Source organism: Carassius auratus, unplaced genomic scaffold (assembly GCF_003368295.1).
Source record: "Carassius auratus strain Wakin unplaced genomic scaffold, ASM336829v1 scaf_tig00013464, whole genome shotgun sequence".
Lineage (NCBI taxonomy): Eukaryota > Metazoa > Chordata > Actinopteri > Cypriniformes > Cyprinidae > Carassius > Carassius auratus.
Window position 1 is genome coordinate 25,039 of NW_020524398.1, and position 18,712 is coordinate 43,750.

General features: G+C 37.1%; 1 protein-coding gene and 1 pseudogene across 2 annotated transcripts in view; both read left to right on the forward strand.

Moving 5' to 3' along the window:
* The window catches only part of LOC113073993 (NACHT, LRR and PYD domains-containing protein 12-like), a 32,272-nt pseudogene extending 22,986 nt beyond the window's left edge, over positions 1-9,286 (forward strand).
* A 3,521-nt stretch (positions 9,287-12,807) lies between these two features.
* LOC113073994 (NACHT, LRR and PYD domains-containing protein 12-like) overlaps positions 12,808-18,712 on the forward strand; it is a 56,921-nt gene continuing 51,016 nt past the window's right edge. For both annotated transcript variants that reach the window (XM_026246687.1, XM_026246688.1), the window contains exon 1: positions 12,808-12,959. In XM_026246687.1, coding sequence (XP_026102472.1) covers positions 12,901-12,959 — 59 coding nt within the window. In that variant the 5' untranslated portion in view covers positions 12,808-12,900. The remainder of the gene's footprint in view (positions 12,960-18,712) is intronic.

Below are 18,712 nucleotides of genomic sequence, written 5' to 3' on the forward strand. Positions count from 1 at the left end.
TTTTTTTTCTTTTCTTTGTTTTTTTTTTTTTTTTGATGACGCGTCACGCATGCGGCGGACGGCGGTGCGACACTAGTGGCTGGTGTTGCCAGATTGGGTGTTTTTTCGCTACATATTAAGACCCGTTTACGGTGTGTTTTAGCCGGGTTTTCGCCTGGAAAGCTCTATAGAAATCTGGCACCCTATTGAACGAAGTTAACCTGAGAGAGCGTGCCGTTCACAGACACCAGAATGAACGAGTTGACAGTAACGTTCATCAGGCATTAATACAGCACGTTCAGTTCACGTTCGCCCAAAATATGAACGAGTTCATTCATGAACTATCGTTCAAGGAACGCGTTCAGGCACAACACTGCCCATCTAACTGTTGAGCGGTCGAGCTTGTCCTCTGTCTTGTAAATGGGTTATTCTCTTGGAGGATCTCATCGAGCATGTCAGACAGCGAGACTGTGCGCGGCTCATCTGTAGTACGAGCCCATTTACTCTCTGCTCTCTGTTTTCATCTACTGCGCTGTGCATCACCTGACCATCTCCATCACCTAGCGGCTTTCCCAAATCCAGAACAATGTCTGCAAACGGCCGTTTTTGTCTCTTTATCTGACACTTTTTAAAGTGCTTCCACACTGCTGACAAGTTTGCTGCATAAAGCGCGCGCCTCTCACTCTACGCGGGTTATTTGATTGCGTCATTAAAAACGTCATTGTTCGGCAAAATTTATTCGGCCTTTTTACTTATTTGGCCGAACACCGAAAGTGTTTTTTTGGCTATTTTCGGCCGAATAATTTCGGTTGCCGAACATTCGGTGCATCCCTAGTTTCCCATAGAAAACTTTTAGAAGGAAAACATTGAACCATTAAGAGGATTGTGTTCATATTCTGGCCTCGTCTGCTTGCGTATATAAACTATGCATCATTAATATAGAGAATATTACTGTTTTAAATATATTAGAGACACTTTAAGTGTTTTATGTTTTGTCGCACTGTTTAATAAATGAAATATTGCCGCAGGTGCTTAATATGGATTGCAACAATGTTGTTTTCGTCAACGATGATGATAACGAAATGATTTCGTTGATGTACCTTTTTTTTCTGACGATAACACGACGATGGCTAGCTAAAATTGGCTCTAATGTGACTAAAACATGACGAGACGTTTTCGTTGACGAGACGGAACGAAAATGATTATAAGTCTGATGTTCACAATGCATATCATTTCTGCCTATTTTGGAGAAGCACCCGGCTGCAGGCTGCAGGTCGAGACGGGGCTGCACCTGGAGCGGGGATGCACGTACTTCTAAATGCGCACTTGAGCAGCGCAGCACACTGTGACTCCATGTTGCTTTGAGCACATCATTCTGCACCCACGATGTGCATACACGCTTTGTGTGCTCTGTTTTGAAGCGTTTCATATTATCATGGGTTTGCGCACTGAAAGATTATTAAAAGCCTATATTTTTATACCTAGCCTACACAATACATTTAAAATGAGCATAATTTAATTGTATATTATTTGTGTGTAATGTAGGCTATATAAATACATACACTTCTTAGCTCTTGACATTCATATATAAATATAAAATTGTGATATTTGCTGCGGGTTGAGGGCTTCGATAACGGTCTCTTTTTTGACCATATATGTGTTTGCATCCCTGAATGCTTGTGTCACTTTTATTAGACAGGGTTGTATGATGTTTGTGTTTACAAATAATATGCATCTTGTTGTTGCACTGGCAGACAAGTTGAAGCACAAGTTGTAGAGCATAAGTATGTGTTCCTCAATAGCTTATATTTTGGGCACGTTGTTCATTGCACTTTACCAATTTCTCAAATAAAGCCACAATTGCCAAAGTAAGAATGTATTTATTCCTGGCTTTTTTGGAGTAAAACAGTGATTCCACTGTTACCACTTTATCTGTGTGTAATGTTGTAGTAGCTCAAAGTTTTTTGCTGTTTAAACTTTAAACCATTCCTTTATAACTGTGATTACTGGTGAAAAAATTTTAGAAGAGCATCAATTCATGGAAAAATAACTTGAAATATGTGGATAAAAGGTTTCTGCCCAATGCGACCATCTCCATCAATGAGAAAGTCTAGTTTATTATGCAAAGCTTTTAAGGTTAACTGTTGTTTTATGAATTGCAGCACTCGTTACAACCTGTCAAACCTAAGTCCATTTCCAATACTTTTTAACCTGAATTAATTTGTTAAAGACTACTTTTTTGTTTTTACTAAAATTGACTAAAACTTGACTAAAACCTTTTTGTGTTTTCGTCGACTAAAACTTGACTAAAACTATCAAGTTTCTAAGTGACTAAAACTAAAAGGGCTGCCAAAAACAACACTGGATTGCAAATAGGCAAAACTTGCATTTTGTTCACATACTTTCGTTTTATTCTTTTGAGAGGTGATCTGAATATTTGCAGCTGTGAAACAGATGGAAATTGACAGGTTTGTGCTTCATTTCTGTGGATGTTTTGTCCTCTGTGTCTTCGTGCCGGTCACGTGACTGAAAGCTATGAATAGATGTGGTGAAGACATCGTTAAAGTAGTCATGGCTTCAACCATAATTTACAAAGCTACAACAATATTTTTTTTGTGCAAAAATGAAACAAAAATAATGACTTGATTCAGCAGTTCTTCTCCTCTGTGTTATCTAGTCATGTTATGGACAGAACCATGTCACACACGTGTGTTTTCTTCTGCTCCTGAACAAGGCACAGTGTGCTCTACATCACACGCACATGTCGTGTTACTGACCATAATGCACTTAGGGTGACGCAATAAAAGTTAAAAATAGTGTGTAAATTTTACCATCATTAGCGGTTAGGTTGAACTGCACATAGAGAAGCTACGGTGGCTGAAACAGGACAAAGATGTCATCCTCTGAGACAGCAGAGAATGAGGTTTCTTTACAAAGATTAACTAAGGAATTATATTTACTCTATCATTCAGTAAACCGATGTTACTGCAAATACTATTATTGTTACTTGTTCATCATTGTGTCAGTGTTTTATTGACAAGAACAGCACAGTGATGAAACACACTCTGTAGAGCAGTTTGTCTGTTTAGGCTCCTGTAGAAACATGCAGCGCAAAATATCAATTTCCAAAATTTAGGCCAACCACGGTGAATGTAGATAGAAATTACTCATTCTAAGGGAATAAAAACATTCAAACGACAAAAACACACGCATTTATGACGAAATGCATGGTTTTGGTGAGCGATTTTGTAAACACGGCCTTAAATTAGTTATAAAGTCCAAAATAATCGTACAGAGTTAGGAGAAAACTGGATATGTGACAGATATGCATCATGCACGTCCGATTTTAAAGTGAAACTCCTGAAGTCTGAAATCACGGAAATGAGAGAGAGAAATCACTCAACTGTTCTAGTCACTGATTAACCTTTGTAGCTTGAATAAAAATGAATATATATGGTTTATGCATTTATAGTTTATGTGAAGACATAGAGACATCATCAGCAGTATTATCAAAAATGTGTCAAGAGACTAAGATAAATGAGATGTATGAGATAAAGAGACTTGGTGAAGAGATGTAGATAGAAATTACTCATTCTAAGGTAATAAAAACATTCAAACAACAAATTTATGACGAAATGCATGGTTTTGGTGAGTGTTTTGTAAACACGGCCTTAAATTAGTTATAAAGTCCAAAATAATCGTACAGAGTTAGGAGAAAACTGGATATGTGACAGATATGCATCATGCACGTCCGATTTTAAAGTGAAACTCCTGAAGTCTGAAATCACGGAAATGAGAGAGAGAAATCACTCAACTGTTCTAGTCACTGATTAACCTTTGTAGCTTAAATAAAAATTAATATATATGGTTTATGCATTTATAGTTTATGTGAAGACATAGAGACATCATCAGCAGTATTATCAAAAATGTGTCAAGTAATAAAGAGACTTGGTGAAGAGATGTCATTAAACATATATTTAAAATATACCATCTTTATGTTGTTTCTACAACGTTCAGTGTGAAACTATGACAATATATTAATAATCAGTTAGTCATGATGAACTACAAAAAATGTGTGATTAATTAGTTTTTTATTTATTTACAGACAACACAAATGTTAACCTTTCATTGATGTTGCTGAATATGCATTTAAATTTAATTAATTATTTTATAGTCCCCTCCCCCATAAAGAGAATGGGATGGCCCCCCCTTGGCCCCCTTCAAATTTTCAATTCTATAATCCAGCCCTCAACTGAAACTCAGTGAATAGCCCTGATATATGTATGATATGGATTTAGCTATAACATGGATACCATTATATATTCATGAATTTTAAATGTGGTACGCTTTGCAAATGTTCCCACAAATGACGATAAAGAGTCGAGGCTGAATGTTTTTGTCCTACAGAGGCATTAGTAATCAAACACAGAGCATCGTAACAGACCAAACTAATAGAGCACAAATCCCCTGCTCCAGTGGTTCACAGACTGAGGGACAGTGTACAGTCAGCAGATTATTTTGAAAAAGAAACCTCTGCAGGGTGATAAAGACTACATAATATAACTGTCCCGCTTATCTTGCAGCCACTTTCCTGATAAGTAAATAACTGAATGCAAAATATTAATTTGTCATATTTTAATGACCTCCTCATGACTCGTGTGCAGTGATGGGAATAACGGCGTTATAAATAACGGCGTTACTAACGGCATTACTTTTTCCAGTAACGAGTAATCTAATTGATTACTCTTCTCATCTTAATAACGCCGTTACCGTTACTGCCAAAAAATGCGGCGCGTTACTATAACTGATGATGAAGCTGTTTTTTTTTTTTCATCAGACCAACTAGATCTCTGAGCGAGAGGCAAATACTTTTTTTTACTGTTCTTCCTTGGTTAGTGGGCAGAGCACGAGACAAGCGCATAAATGCTGACGATTGGCTGAGGTAGAGTAAAATTTCATTGTAAGCCAATCAGAGGTAGAGTTGGGCGGGTGTTCGAAAGCACGCATAGTAGTGATGGGAATTCGGCTCTTTTGACTCAGCTCACTGAAAAGAGCCGGCTCTTTGGCTCACAAACGGCTCTTTAAATGACTTTGACTATAATATTTCAATTTTTATTACATAATTATTTAATTTCTATAGGCTAAATTTGAAAAAATAGAGTTGGCTCTTCAGATATGCGAGCCAGCTCCCGAAGTTCAACTTAAAAAGCCGGCTCTTAGAGTCGGCTCATTCGCGAATCGCGAACGACTCCTCAAAAGCTCATTCGCGAACGAGTCGATCCATCATCACTAACGCTCATTCGCGAACGACCCATCATCGGACAGGACAGGACACACAACGAACAACACAAGCCAGTCAGTCAACCAGAGACAGGTATGGCGACGAGCCCAAATAATCCAAAAGTAGCCTTCTCTAAATGGAAGTATATACATTACTTTTTCCTTCAAGAAATTAAAGAAACAATAAAAGGAAATATCAAAAGTTCCCAAAAATCTATCGTGTTATTTGCATTGATCCACTATATAAACATAATATCTACATACATGCCATTTGATTGGAGGCTAGTCTCACTTTGTCCCACAGCAACTTTTTTTTTTTAGATGTGTGTACAATGTTTCATGTTTCTGTTAATAATGTATTGTATTAAGTGTCCATTTCATTATAATATTCAGATTTATCATAAATAATTGAACATGCACATGTATTTTAAGTTCCTTTAAAGAGGGGTAGAGGTGGGGTCACGTTTGAGCATTTAAAATTTAATTTTACTTGAAAGTAACGCAATAGTTACTTTCTTAAGTAACTAGTTACTTTAAAAATTTGTAACTGAGTTACTAATTTAGTTACTTTTTGGAAGAAGTAACTAGTAACTGTAACTAATTACTTTTTAAAAGTAACTTGCCCAACACTGCTCGTGTGAGCGCTCTGTTATCAGTCGTAGCAGCTGTGTTTGTGTCAGTAACAGACACTAGATGGAGAATCAGAATCAGAGTTATATTGAGTTAAATTACTCTGACAAAGAACCATTTCAAATATTCATAAGAGAATCGTGAAAAAAAAATATCAAGCAGCACAACCATTTACAACATTGATAATAATCAGAAATTATTACTGAGCAGCAAATCCTCATATTAGATGATTTCTGAAGATTGTGTGACACTGAAGACTGTAGTAATGATGCTGAAAATACAGCTTTCATCACAGGAATACAGCAACCTATGTGTTAAAACAATCAAACAGATCATTTAAACTGACAATACTTCACAATATTACAGTGTTTACTGTATTTTTAATAAGTAATGTAGCCTTGGTGGGCATAAGAGACTTTCAAAAAAAAAAAAAAGAGGGGTTGGGGGCCTTGAAAATATTTTTTCCTACAAAAGAGGGGCCCAGTATAAGGTTTGGGAACCACTGGCCAACTCAAACACACAATATTTAATTCATAAAGGCCTCATGTGGCATGTTTGCACTTTTTGAGAAAAACAATGGCAAAATAAAAAAGTACTTTTCAGGTCTATGTCCAATCCCTCACTTTTTCTAGTTAAATAAGATTAAAATATTTTACTGTAATTTTCCCCCTTATATCGCAATAAATATCGATATCGCCTGGACAGTGTAAAATATCGTGATATGAATTTTAGCTCATATCGCCCACCCCTAATATGTGTATATATATTCTTTATTTTTATTTACCATGCTGTCATACTCAACATATTTTATAGGACATTAATGTCGACACAATAAGGTTCAGAAAGTGCAGTAATTGTTTGTGATCTCTTTGCTTAAAGAAGTTTGTGACAGACGCAAATCATCACTGCTGCATATATTTGCATATTTCCAGTTGTCAAATATGTTAATGTCATTAATGTAGTGATTATTTCTGTGCGGTGTCAGAGATGTTATCGTGTCTCTAATTAAATCGGTGACAAACATGATCTCTGCACGATCTAATGTGGAGCGTCTTATTCACCCACTGTCGTGCATTGTGTGCAGCACATTTCTTCTCCCTCTTCATGTTTCGTCCATTTCTCCACTGCTAAAGAAACTCCCGAGCCTCTTAAATCTCCTCGTCCATACTCCTGACAATTTGGTCCTTAAGAGCACTTTTAACGGTTAAGATGCAGCTGCGGTGATTTGGTCTGAAAGCAGGTGAAGTGAGAGAGACAGTAGACACACGACATACAATCATAACCTCACAATCACAACCTTAGCATATGTGTATAGAAACCAACAAAATAATAATAATATCTCCTGAGATGTAACACACACAGATTCATCATTTAATATCATAGTCTGTGTTTGTGTGATGTTTTTGCTGATCTGAGAGTGAAGAGTGTGTTGTTCTGCAGGTTGTATGATTGTGGCGTCACAGATGAAGGTTGTTCTGCTCTGAGTTCAGCTCTGAGATCAAACTCCTCACAGCTGAGAAAACTGGATCTGTCTGGGAATGAAGTAGGAGATACAGGAGTGAAGCTGATCTCTGATGCACTGAAGGATCCTCACTGTAAACTGGAGAAACTGTGGTAAGATCATATTCAGTATCAAGCTCCAGTGAAACAATTATGTATTTTAGGGATATATTAGAATATAAATTATTTTCTATTAGATTAGAGAAAAAAAAGATCTCTGTGAGTTCATGTAATGCAAATGGATATTAACCTGCTTCAAAGAAAATGCAAAACAAACACAGCTATAATCCAAAAAGACCCCAGTTGATATATCAGTGTTTTCTAAACCAAAACCATAGTTGTAAGAAAATTATTAATATTTTTAACTTTAAACTGGTGCTTCACAGCTTTAAAAATAATATGCACGTTATATTTCATTAAATAGGCTCACAGAGATTCAGTGTTTCTAATTATATTCATTTGTGTAAATGTTAGCAACTGAAAACGTTTTTTTTCAAAAGCACAGAATAGTTGGCAACACTGCTTGAACAAAACTATAGACTGAATGTGTAATACACGTGTGTGTGATCTGTTAGTTTCTGCTGATCTGAGAGTGAAGAGTGTGTTGTTCTGCAGGTTGTATGGTTGTGGCGTCACAGATGAAGGTTGTGCTGCTCTGAGTTCAGCTCTGAGATCAAACTCCTCACAGCTGAGAGAACTGAGTCTGTCTGGGAATAATCTAGGACAGTCAAGTGTGAAGCTGCTCTCTGCTTTAAAAGACGATCCACGTTACAAACTGGAGACACTGAAGTAAGTAATTATATATCACATAATAATGTCATTTAATCTCAATCTCAGTGCAGATGTGTGTCAGCAGTAATGCCCCATAATGCATCTCTTACTCGGTGTTTTATTTAGTATTAATAGGTGGTAAATGATGGAGAATATGGATCAGGACAGACACATTGAATCCAACAGATTCATCAGAATTGAAGTCAGTGATCAAGCGCTGATGTGTGTGAGTTACAGGAGTTTACAGAGACACTTTAAACAAGACACATCTTAAAATGTGTAAAGGGTCTGCTTTTATTTTTATCTGCTCAAAATAAAAACTAAAAGTTGCAGAAAAACAGGATGCTCTTTCTGAAAACTTTTTTTTTATCTGGAGCGCAACACAAATATAAACCTAACACTTTCCATTGCTTCACACACGAGCTCTCCAGCAGATCCTGAACAGTGAGGAAGATCTCCGCTTTACCTCACAACAAGACTGTGACTGTGATTATGAATGAGGGACATGATCCAGCAGAGGATATCATTTCTCATGAGGAAAACATTTATTCATAATTCCATTAGTTACCATGTTAAAAATATAGATAATCATGTACATGTTTTACTAGTTGTGCTATTTCAGACCTTTCATTGCCATTTAGACATTATCACCGACAGCAGAGGATTTGTGATATTCAGAATGAAATATGTTGTGTTTGATAATATATAGACATTTCAGTACATCTAAATATCACCAAACAAGTATATTTACTCTGTATGTTATGATAAAATCTAAATTGTAAATGCTTTATAATGAGATGTACATATACCTTGTTACAAACACTCACAGTATCCAAAAGTCTTGTGATAAACATGTTTAATATGTTTCATGGCCTGAGTTTAAAAACTAATTACTAACCAAATATTGTATTTTTATGAACCAATATTATTGTAACACAATTTGTTCTGAATAAAGTGTAATGAGACTGTAATCATTAATAATAATATCTCCAGCGCCTAAAACACAACCCGAGGGTTAAGCTCTGATATGTTCAGAACTCTCTTTATGATATTTCTGATTATTATATTGTATGTGAATGTAAATTTTTTTGTACATATCACTTATTAAACTCTTCCTCCACGTGAAGTTGAGCTGAGATTTATTTGTGGGTGAATCCTGGATGATGATGTTTTTAATGTCTCTGTCAAAATGTCATGCAAATGTTTTCTCACTGATGTTAATTTATGACACATCTGTCATCCTCTCATCATAACTGTCTTCAGGAAAGTGGTTTATGGAAAGCCAATGGTTATGATTAATGTTCAAACTCATTTTATTTAAACTCAGAGTTATTAATTTCACATGTAATGTGTGTCTCAGTGATATTGTCTGATCTCATAATCAGGGTCCATTAGGCACCATCAGTATTTAAATCACTTTTATTACTCTCTGTGTAAATTAGGCTCATTGAGTCAGTGATACAGGCTCGCTGGCCACAAACAGGGCGCTTTAACAATTGTAAAACTGTTTGAATAAATTAAACAGAGATCTAATGCATTAATAATTGAACATACAACAGAAAATGGGTATTATTTACAGTACCCAGCAAAAATAGGCAAATAGTTTGTTTAGTGAAAACTACTTTCATTAACCGAGAAAAAAAATGTTTTAGGTTCAACAGACACTGATGGCAGTAATAGTTTAAATTGTCAAACGCCAAACAGAAACAGATTGTCAGATGACAGTCACTTTTGGGTTTTCTGGGACACATCGATGTGATCGCCGCTCTTTTCTTCCTGACACTCGATCATCATCACGCTCCGACATCCACACATCCGCCTGTGGACCAAGTTTAATATATTTTTAAGTGGATTAATCTCAGATTTATTAATCTTAACGCACATTAATGACTCTGTAGCGATAGAAGAAGCTGTTTTAAGGACTAAAAGTTATGTTATTGTCTGTTGTGTTCTGCTTGGTATTAATATGACACTGTTTCTAATGTCTACTTCCTTTTTTTTTTTGCTTTCATAACTAATTTTTTTTTTGTATTATAAAAATACGAATCATGTTTGTTTATCAAATCTGTTTGGCATCTGCTGACTTGATTCTTACATCTGTTCATATATTTAAATATATCAGGATGCTTTGTTACTCAAGTCTGCTGGATTTGACATTATTTATTGATTCAGATTAAATCATTAAAGTTTCTAAACGGATGTGTCAGGCATCAGATTTAACAGCTGTGTGTCTCTTGTCTGTCACTTGTGTATAAGAGATGAACAAAGTCTTTGTATCCTCAGTCATGATCTCTGATTTCCCAGCATGCAGTGCACAGCCTCCTCTCCTCAGGACCCCACACAGGTGAGCGGTGACCGGGCCGAACTTACTGCTAAAGACACGTCCTCTATAGACAGCAGCTCTGATCTGGGCCGCCCCAGAGCACTGACCTTTGACCTGCTGAACATGTTGATCTGCTTCAAACAGATGGCCATCTTCCTGGAGCCGGTCACAGACTCTGGAGGTGTTGCGGTCCCTGCTCGGGTGAGAGACGTCCCGTAATAATCACTGCCTGTACTTCAGGAGACTGTGTCATGTGACTCTCATGAGGAGACTTTGTGTTTGCTCTGAATGTGTCTCTGAGTTATTGATGCTGCTGCATGTCTCCAGTATTCAGCTCTTTGTGTTTTCAGGTGAAGGACGCTGCTGTGCTTCCTGCTGAGCTGCGTTCTGCTCAACATCCTCTTCCTCACTCTGACTGAAGTGTGTGCATGTATTCTGTACAGGTGTGATGTAATGCAGTAAGTGTCTCCTGAGTTAAATGTCCTCAGACGCAGTGCTCTCTCTGCTCCGGCTGTGCTAGGGTACCTAGTGTTTTGTTTCCGATCTTCATCCTCTTCATCATGCTTTTCCATTTAAACTCATATAATGTTGTTTCACTAATCTTTTTTCCCAGAGAAACTGAAGTAACTGTTCTCAGTTTTCGTAAATAAAAATAAATAAATTAATTAATTAAAAAAGGCATTTTTTAATCAATTGCTGCTATGCTGAACCAAAACATTTATAAAGAAGTCATTCCTTGACAATTTATTGTTATTTAGCGCATTGAATCATTCATAATGATGACAACAATGGAGAGAATCATCAGGAAACATTTTTCTTTACAGAAAAGAGGACAATGGTACAAGAGGAATACCAAATCATTGTTTTAAGCATGAAACTGTAGCAGAAGAAACACAGAAATTCAAAAACAATAGACTTCTGACAAAGCCCCTGATTCACTCAGACTTTCACTTTTAGCTTTCATTTTGTCATGAGTATATTTTCTCTTTATTTTTTGCTAGAAAAAGAGCAGGTGAAAAACCAAGTAAGTGTTTCAGAGCTGGAAAAAGAGATTAAAAGAGTGACAATATTTAAACAATTCGTTTAAATATTACATGATATAGGCAACATAAGTTATTGGTAAAAAGAAAGGAAGTAAAGGAAAGAAAGCAGTGAAATGATGGACAGACAAATGCAGTGCCATCTGAAGATCAGAAGGTCTTTTTCTTGATAATCTCATTAATTATAAGAGAGCACAAGCAGTTATTATATATGTTATAAGAGCATGTAAAAGAGATTACTGGAGAGAATTATGTGATAATATTGGAGGAAAACAGAAGCTGGTGACATACAAATAGAAAAATATAACTGCATACCAATATTAATAAGTGAAGAAAAGCCAGTAACAACTGATACTGCAAAAGGCTAAACATTTGTTAAAGTGTTTTTGCAGTAATTACAATATTTCTGATGAAATGAGAAGATGCAGAGAACTTTTATTAAAAGAGGGGTTGTGTTCTGCAAAGTGATGCGTGGTACTAAACTCTAAGAATGAGACTGTACAGAATATACATGGATCATAATTATAGTAAGGAAACTAAAATGTTTGCAGATGGATGGAAAGACCCTGATTCAGGAAATACAGCAGCTTCAGTGCATTCCTCAGTTTAAAACTAGAATTGCTAAAAGGACAAGTAACCATTGATCAGTTTACTCAGCAGAGATTGTTCTGATGACTCTTCAGTGGATGGAGGAAATTCATCCGTGAAGATCAGTCACTGGCTCAGATCATATTCTGTTTGAACAGGTTTATTTGTGGTAAGCCTACATCTAGACAGTACGTCTTATACTATAAATATTGTTCGGAAATCACCAACATAGATTAAGTATATCATTCTCATGGTTACCGGCACATGGAGGAAAATGTAGACGATGAACAAACGGCCAAGAAAATAAACTAAAAGACACCAACAGAGATATAATATCTAGTAATATCTAGTCTTTGTGTTGACACTTAATCATTCACGTTTTAATACCTACAAACATTTATTGCAAAAATGTTCTTTACCAGAGATGGTGGAACATAAATAAAGACTTTATTTTCTACATTTTTACTTTCGTCTTTTCACATAAATAGAATGTTTAATACGCCAATAAATGAGACCTACGTCATTTTTCATTGCACCATTTTTGTGTCTTCCTTACAAAAGAACACAAACATGCACATTGTTAAACACAAATGCACAAATACAGATCCCCTCCTCTCTCGGGTTTACTCCAGTCCAGTAGGGGGCAGAAACGCACCCTTCAGGGGGTTTGACAACTTGACAGGTGCCGTTAACAAAGTGAAAGTAAAATACATCGGGCTGTCTTATGCAAGAGGAAACATCTTAACACGAATATCAAAGTGTTGAGTTTCCTTCATTTAGATTTTCTCGATGGATCCTCAAAGAAATCGACATTATGAAGACCACACATCTTTAGATGCATTTCCTGAGTGAGTGTTACAGATACATCGTAAACGAAGAAACGTAATAACTTATATTTAAATTTTGTGCTTTTCTTCCTGGAGCTGTATCCCATCCCGACGTGTTTTAGACAGTTGTGTTTTGCTAATTATAATTGATGTATTATAAATGTTATTTATACACAATTTTAAAGGTTTCAAGTAGACATGAATTTGCGTTCAGAAGCCCTCTTCCGCATGTTGTTGTGCTCTGACGATCTAAAAAATGATTGACAGCTTCCTCTTCTAGATTCATCAGCACAATATAAACTCTTGTCAGGAAGGAAAACTGACTGTAAATAATGTGGTGTGTTGTGATGTTTGCTAGTTTAGGCCATTGTTTTATTTTTAGTCTTGGGTTATTGATATTGATTTTATCGAGGCTGTTTGAATGTACCACAATGTTATTCATCCTCATGGCTAAAATTTGGTCTTTTGGTTGAAGAGTTAAGTTGGCAAAATAAAGTTGGTAAATATTTTATTGCACAAATTACACAATTCTGTGATTTCCTCAGAATGAATTAAGGTAGAATCATTTAAAACAGTTTATATTAATACAAATATTCAGTAAATTAACAAGCTGTCATTATAACAGTCAGCAGCAGACTTGGTGATTTTATTTGGGGCCCTAAGCAAATTCCAGGTATCATCTGCTGTAGCCTATGTGTTCTTTTACTTTTGTTGTTTGGTTACATTTTATTTACCACTTCACATTACAGTATCTACAGGATTCAGTTATTAGTTAGTAAACCTGATGTTGTTCTAAAGATGTATTACTATGTCTGGGCAGTTGTGGCCAAATGTGAGGGCCCCTGGGGCCTTAAGCGACTACTTATTGGTTAAAGGGTAAGTTCACCCAAATATTAAAATTATGTCATTAATAACTCACCCTCATGTCATTCCTAATCTGTAGGACCTCTGTTCATCTTCAGAACACAGTTTAAGATATTTTGGATTTAGTCCGAGAGCTTTCTGTCCCTCCATTGAAGCTGTGTGTATGGTATACTGTCCATGTCCAGAAAGGTAAGAAAAACATCTTCAAAGTAGTCCATGTGACATCAGAGGGTCAGTTAGAATTTGTTGAAGCATCGAAAATACATTTTGGTCCAAAAATTCACGAACCAATCACTCGATGTAACGTCATGGTTACATATGTAACCCTCGTTCCCTGAAGGAGGGAACGGAGATGTTATGACTGATGAATGGGATCTCGCCCGAGAGTGCAATCACCCTGGCCCCACACCACATAACAGTCAATCACAAAATTAGTGCAATATTCAATTCAGCTCCAGATAATACGTTATTTTCTGATTTCTGCCCAACCCCCTGTTTTTTTCCCTCTGAGACAGACAGACTTAGCTCATTCACTTCAAAATAGTGATGGGAAGTTCGATTCTTTTCCGCGAACCGGTTCTTTCAGACGATTCGATTCAATAAACTGGTTGAAAAAAACGGTTCAGAGGTTCTTTTACACTCGACATAATGACGTCATTGGTGATGACGTAATGGCGTCACGTCTATCAAACATTCAAATATATAAAGTCAGTAATCATTACTTCAGTCAGTTAAAAACCTCATAATCATGAAAAGTTTACAATTAAGTTTTGCAACAACACCTAAATACAGTAACAGCAATAATGTGCATATGAGGATTTAAGTCTTGAAGATATAAAGTAAATAAATTAGGTGTCATCAGCGCAGAAACCATGATCCACTTACTTTACATAATCCATTGTGATGTATTTGTTATTAAATGAACTTACGTTTCACCAGATTGCCCTTCATTCAAGCCCTCGGTTTACCCGCGCTCATAACATTAGCACAGAATTCTGTTTACTACAAATTCAATTTGTGAATGTGTCATCATTAACTATAAATACAGTACAGATATTTCATAAATCATCCCTTATTCCTATTAAACATAAGAGTCTTTAGAGTCTTAATTATTGTCCAACTTCCCTGAAAACCCATTTTGGCCTATACATTATCTACAATATACAGATAAGAAACATTCATCTTAAAAAAAAATTAAAAAAGCAAAATAAAATATAGGTATTTTATCACACTTTCCGATGTTTAACAAAATACTTAAAAAATTGCATGCATGCGCAGTATCATCAGATCAACAGAAATGGTTCTCAGTTCAGTGTACAGGTGATCCAGAAAACCGATACAACCGGTTCTTGACTCGAGAACGAGAACTGCTCCAGCAGTGGGCGTGTTCGTTTGTCATCTGGCTCTGCTCGGTGTTCATCTTCAGTTCTTTCTTCACAGCAGTTCAGTCAGTGTACTGTTTGAGTAAATTAATTACTCCAGGATATTGGTTTATTTTAACTCAGAGGGAGTGTCAGCCACATTAAAAGAGTTAACAGCTTAAGTCATTTGTGGATTAATGCTTATTGGGGACGCGAACCGTTTCAAACGATTCAGTTCAATTTGGTGAACTGGTTCAACCGGTTCACTAAGAAGAATCGGACATCACTACTTTGAAACCTTTGAGGTAAACGGACGTGCTGAATTATAAAGCAATAAATGACATTAACAGCCAATTCATTTTATTAGAACTGTTAGTGAACTCAATTACCACACTATAGTAGCCTAATAAAATACAACATGTACAGATTTCTTGTTCCAAAAGGACAAAAGAAAACCATTTCAGCTCACCAAGATACAGTTGCGGCAATGATGTCGGAGAAATGGATGAGTCGAGTTCATCAGCAGCTTCCGATGGTGTCAAAAGCACAAACACACCCACTCAAAAATGCAGCAATTCTGTCCAGAATGATTTAAACTGGCCGAATCCTTACCAGCCGGTTCTGAAATCATACCCCCAAACTCTTTTTGGAGGGAGAGAGAGATGTTTTTCGGCCGCTTGGTATCAGTCACGGCCATGGCTTGAATATTCTGTAGATCGCAATGCATTCTTTTGTTTTCCATGTCGAGTGTTCGGTGTTGCTTTCTCTGAAAATGACACGTTCGTTTCCACAGGTTTTCGAAACTGGAAAGCAGCATTAGATCGTGACCGTGGTCTTCAAAAACATGCGTTCAGCCAAGCTCATTTACAAGCCTCGACCTCATGGACAGAGTTTTGCCTGCGATTGGTGTCAGGGGAGACCGTAGCATGTTTGCTCGGCCGACAACAGATAGAAAAGAATCGCTATTACATAAAAAGCATGGCAGGTGTTGTGAAGTTTTTAGCAGTCAATGAGCTTCCACTACATGGGGATTGTGAAACGTGACAGTGAGGAAGATTGCATAGCTGCTGGCCTTTTTGCTAAGTTGTTTAAATACACGTTGTAAAAAGATAAATACCTGGCTGACACTACATCAGGTATCCCACAAAATGCAAAGTACACTTACAAAACAATCCAGAATGAAGTGATTGAAATTTTGGCATCCATGGTTTAAAAAAAAATAAAACAGAAATATGACACTGCTGATTAGGCTGCATTCTGTTTGAAAAGTGATGGCACAAGGGATTGGTGCAACACTGAGAATTTGTCCATTATAATTTGTTTTGTATGCAATGGTGTGCCAGAGGAACATCTGATTGGTTTGTTAGAACTTCAGCAGCTTGATGCAGATTACACTAATGAAATATTACAACACTTGTCTGAATCAGGATACAGCACTGATAATATAATGAGCCAGTGTTATGATGGAGCATCAGTGATGAGTGGGGTGGTGTTCAGGCTTTATTACAACAAAGGTTGGGCAAGCATATCCCCTACATCCACTGCTATAACCACCAGCTTTACCTCACTGTCATACATGAAGTGAACCTTTTGCTAAAAGATTCTTTGACTTGTCAGGCTCCCTGCACTCTTTTTTCAGGCACCATTTTGTTTCTCAGAGATACAATTACTTGTATCTCAAAAGATTGTTGGAAATGTTGTTACAAAATGTGTGGTGGATAATGAGGAAGTCATTCTTGACATTCTTTTTAAGGTTTCCAGTGATGATAATGCATCAGTTGACCTTGCAAAAGAATCAGCTCTCTCAGCTGAAGCGATGCCATTTTTTTTTAATTGGCAAATTTCTGATACATCTTAAAACCAGCTAATGCAATCCTACAGTCTCAACATGTTGATTTGTGCAGTGCAGCTGAAGTTGTGCAGGGATGTCTTGGTGCACTGAAAAATCTCAGAGAAAATGACATTAAATTTCAGCAGTACTGCGCTGACATGTCTACTGTTGAGCCCTCACCAAAACATCTAAGGACTGTGAATCCCTCCTATGGTGACTCAGTCATTTTTTCACCTTTAGGGCAAGAAGGGCAGTCAGGTTCTGAATGTGCCACTGCAGCTCTAAGACGACAGATGGTAAACATACTAGATACAGCTGTATCAGAGATCAGAACAGGTTTTCCACAAAGAATTTACAGCTGATGCAAGCCCTCTCAAATCCAACAAATTCTTGACATCCAGTTGCTTGAACCTCTTGCAGGGGTTGCAAAAACTGAACTCCAGAATGAAATTCTTGTTGCCAGACCAATGCTGTCCAAAAAACTTCCATCTGATGCTGAATTTTCTGCTGTTTGCAAACTCTTGCAGGAATACAAAGATGCATTTGCAGGTCTTCATAAATTGTATGTATCTGCTATGGTCATGGTTGTCTCTTCTGCTTCATGTGAGAGCTCATTCACTACTGTGGCAAGAATTTTGACGCCATTCCGCCGAACAATGCTTCATGAGAGGAAAAAAAACCTTGTGCTTTTAGCTCATGAAAAAGCAATAACACATGAACTGGACATGGATGAGATTGTAACAGAATTCTCTAAAATGAGTCGAAAGCTAATGCTGTAAATATTATAGGGACAGAAGTAGATATTTTTTGAGACCTGCCCTGTTGTGTGGTTTAAAAAAATAATAAATCTAAATATAGGCCATACGATTGTAAATAAAATATAAATAAATAAATAAAAATGTAAAAAATAACAATGGGCAAAAATCTGTAATCTTTTACTATATTAACAGACGTGAGAATAATTCCAAAGAAAATTAGCATTTCAGATAAAATTTACATTTTTAGTTTGTAACAAGTTTGTTTTAGTTGTTGTAAATAGTTATTTTAAAAGAACTGCCCCTTTTAAACAAAACACTACAATAATAAACCCAATTCTTTCATTTCATGCTTCACTCAAGTAACAAGTTTGTTTTAGTTGATGCAACCTTCGTAAAAGACGCGTTAAGACAGGGCGAACCCAAATGGGAGAACCTTGAACTGAAATGCCTGCCCCTCGAAAGCAAACCGAAAAAAACGGTCTGTGTCGAGGAAGAATGGAGACATGAAAGTACGTGTCCTTCAGGTCGGTCGCTGCAAACCAATCCATCGGACTAATGCATTCAAAAATGCGCTTGGGCGTTAGCATCTTGAACGGCAGTCTGTGCAGAGCTCGGTTCAAGGCAGGATTGGCCGTAACCCACCTGTCTCCTTGGGTACTATGAAGTAAGGGCTGTAAAAGCCGGTCTTCATGTCAGCTGGAAGAACCGGCTCTTTCACGCCTTTTGCCAGCAGGGTCGCGACCTCTGTGCGCATGACAGGGGCATCTTTGCCCACCATCGTCGCGTGGACACCCTGTTCGCCGGGCGAACTAAATCGCGTAGCCGAGCCTGAGCATTCGGATGAGCCAGCAGGAAGGCCTGGGAAGCTGTAGCCAGGCTCTCAGAAACCGAACCAGTGGGGTCAAGGGGAATACAGGCATACCCACGGTGGGGCAGCGTGGTGGAGCAGACAGCCCTGGC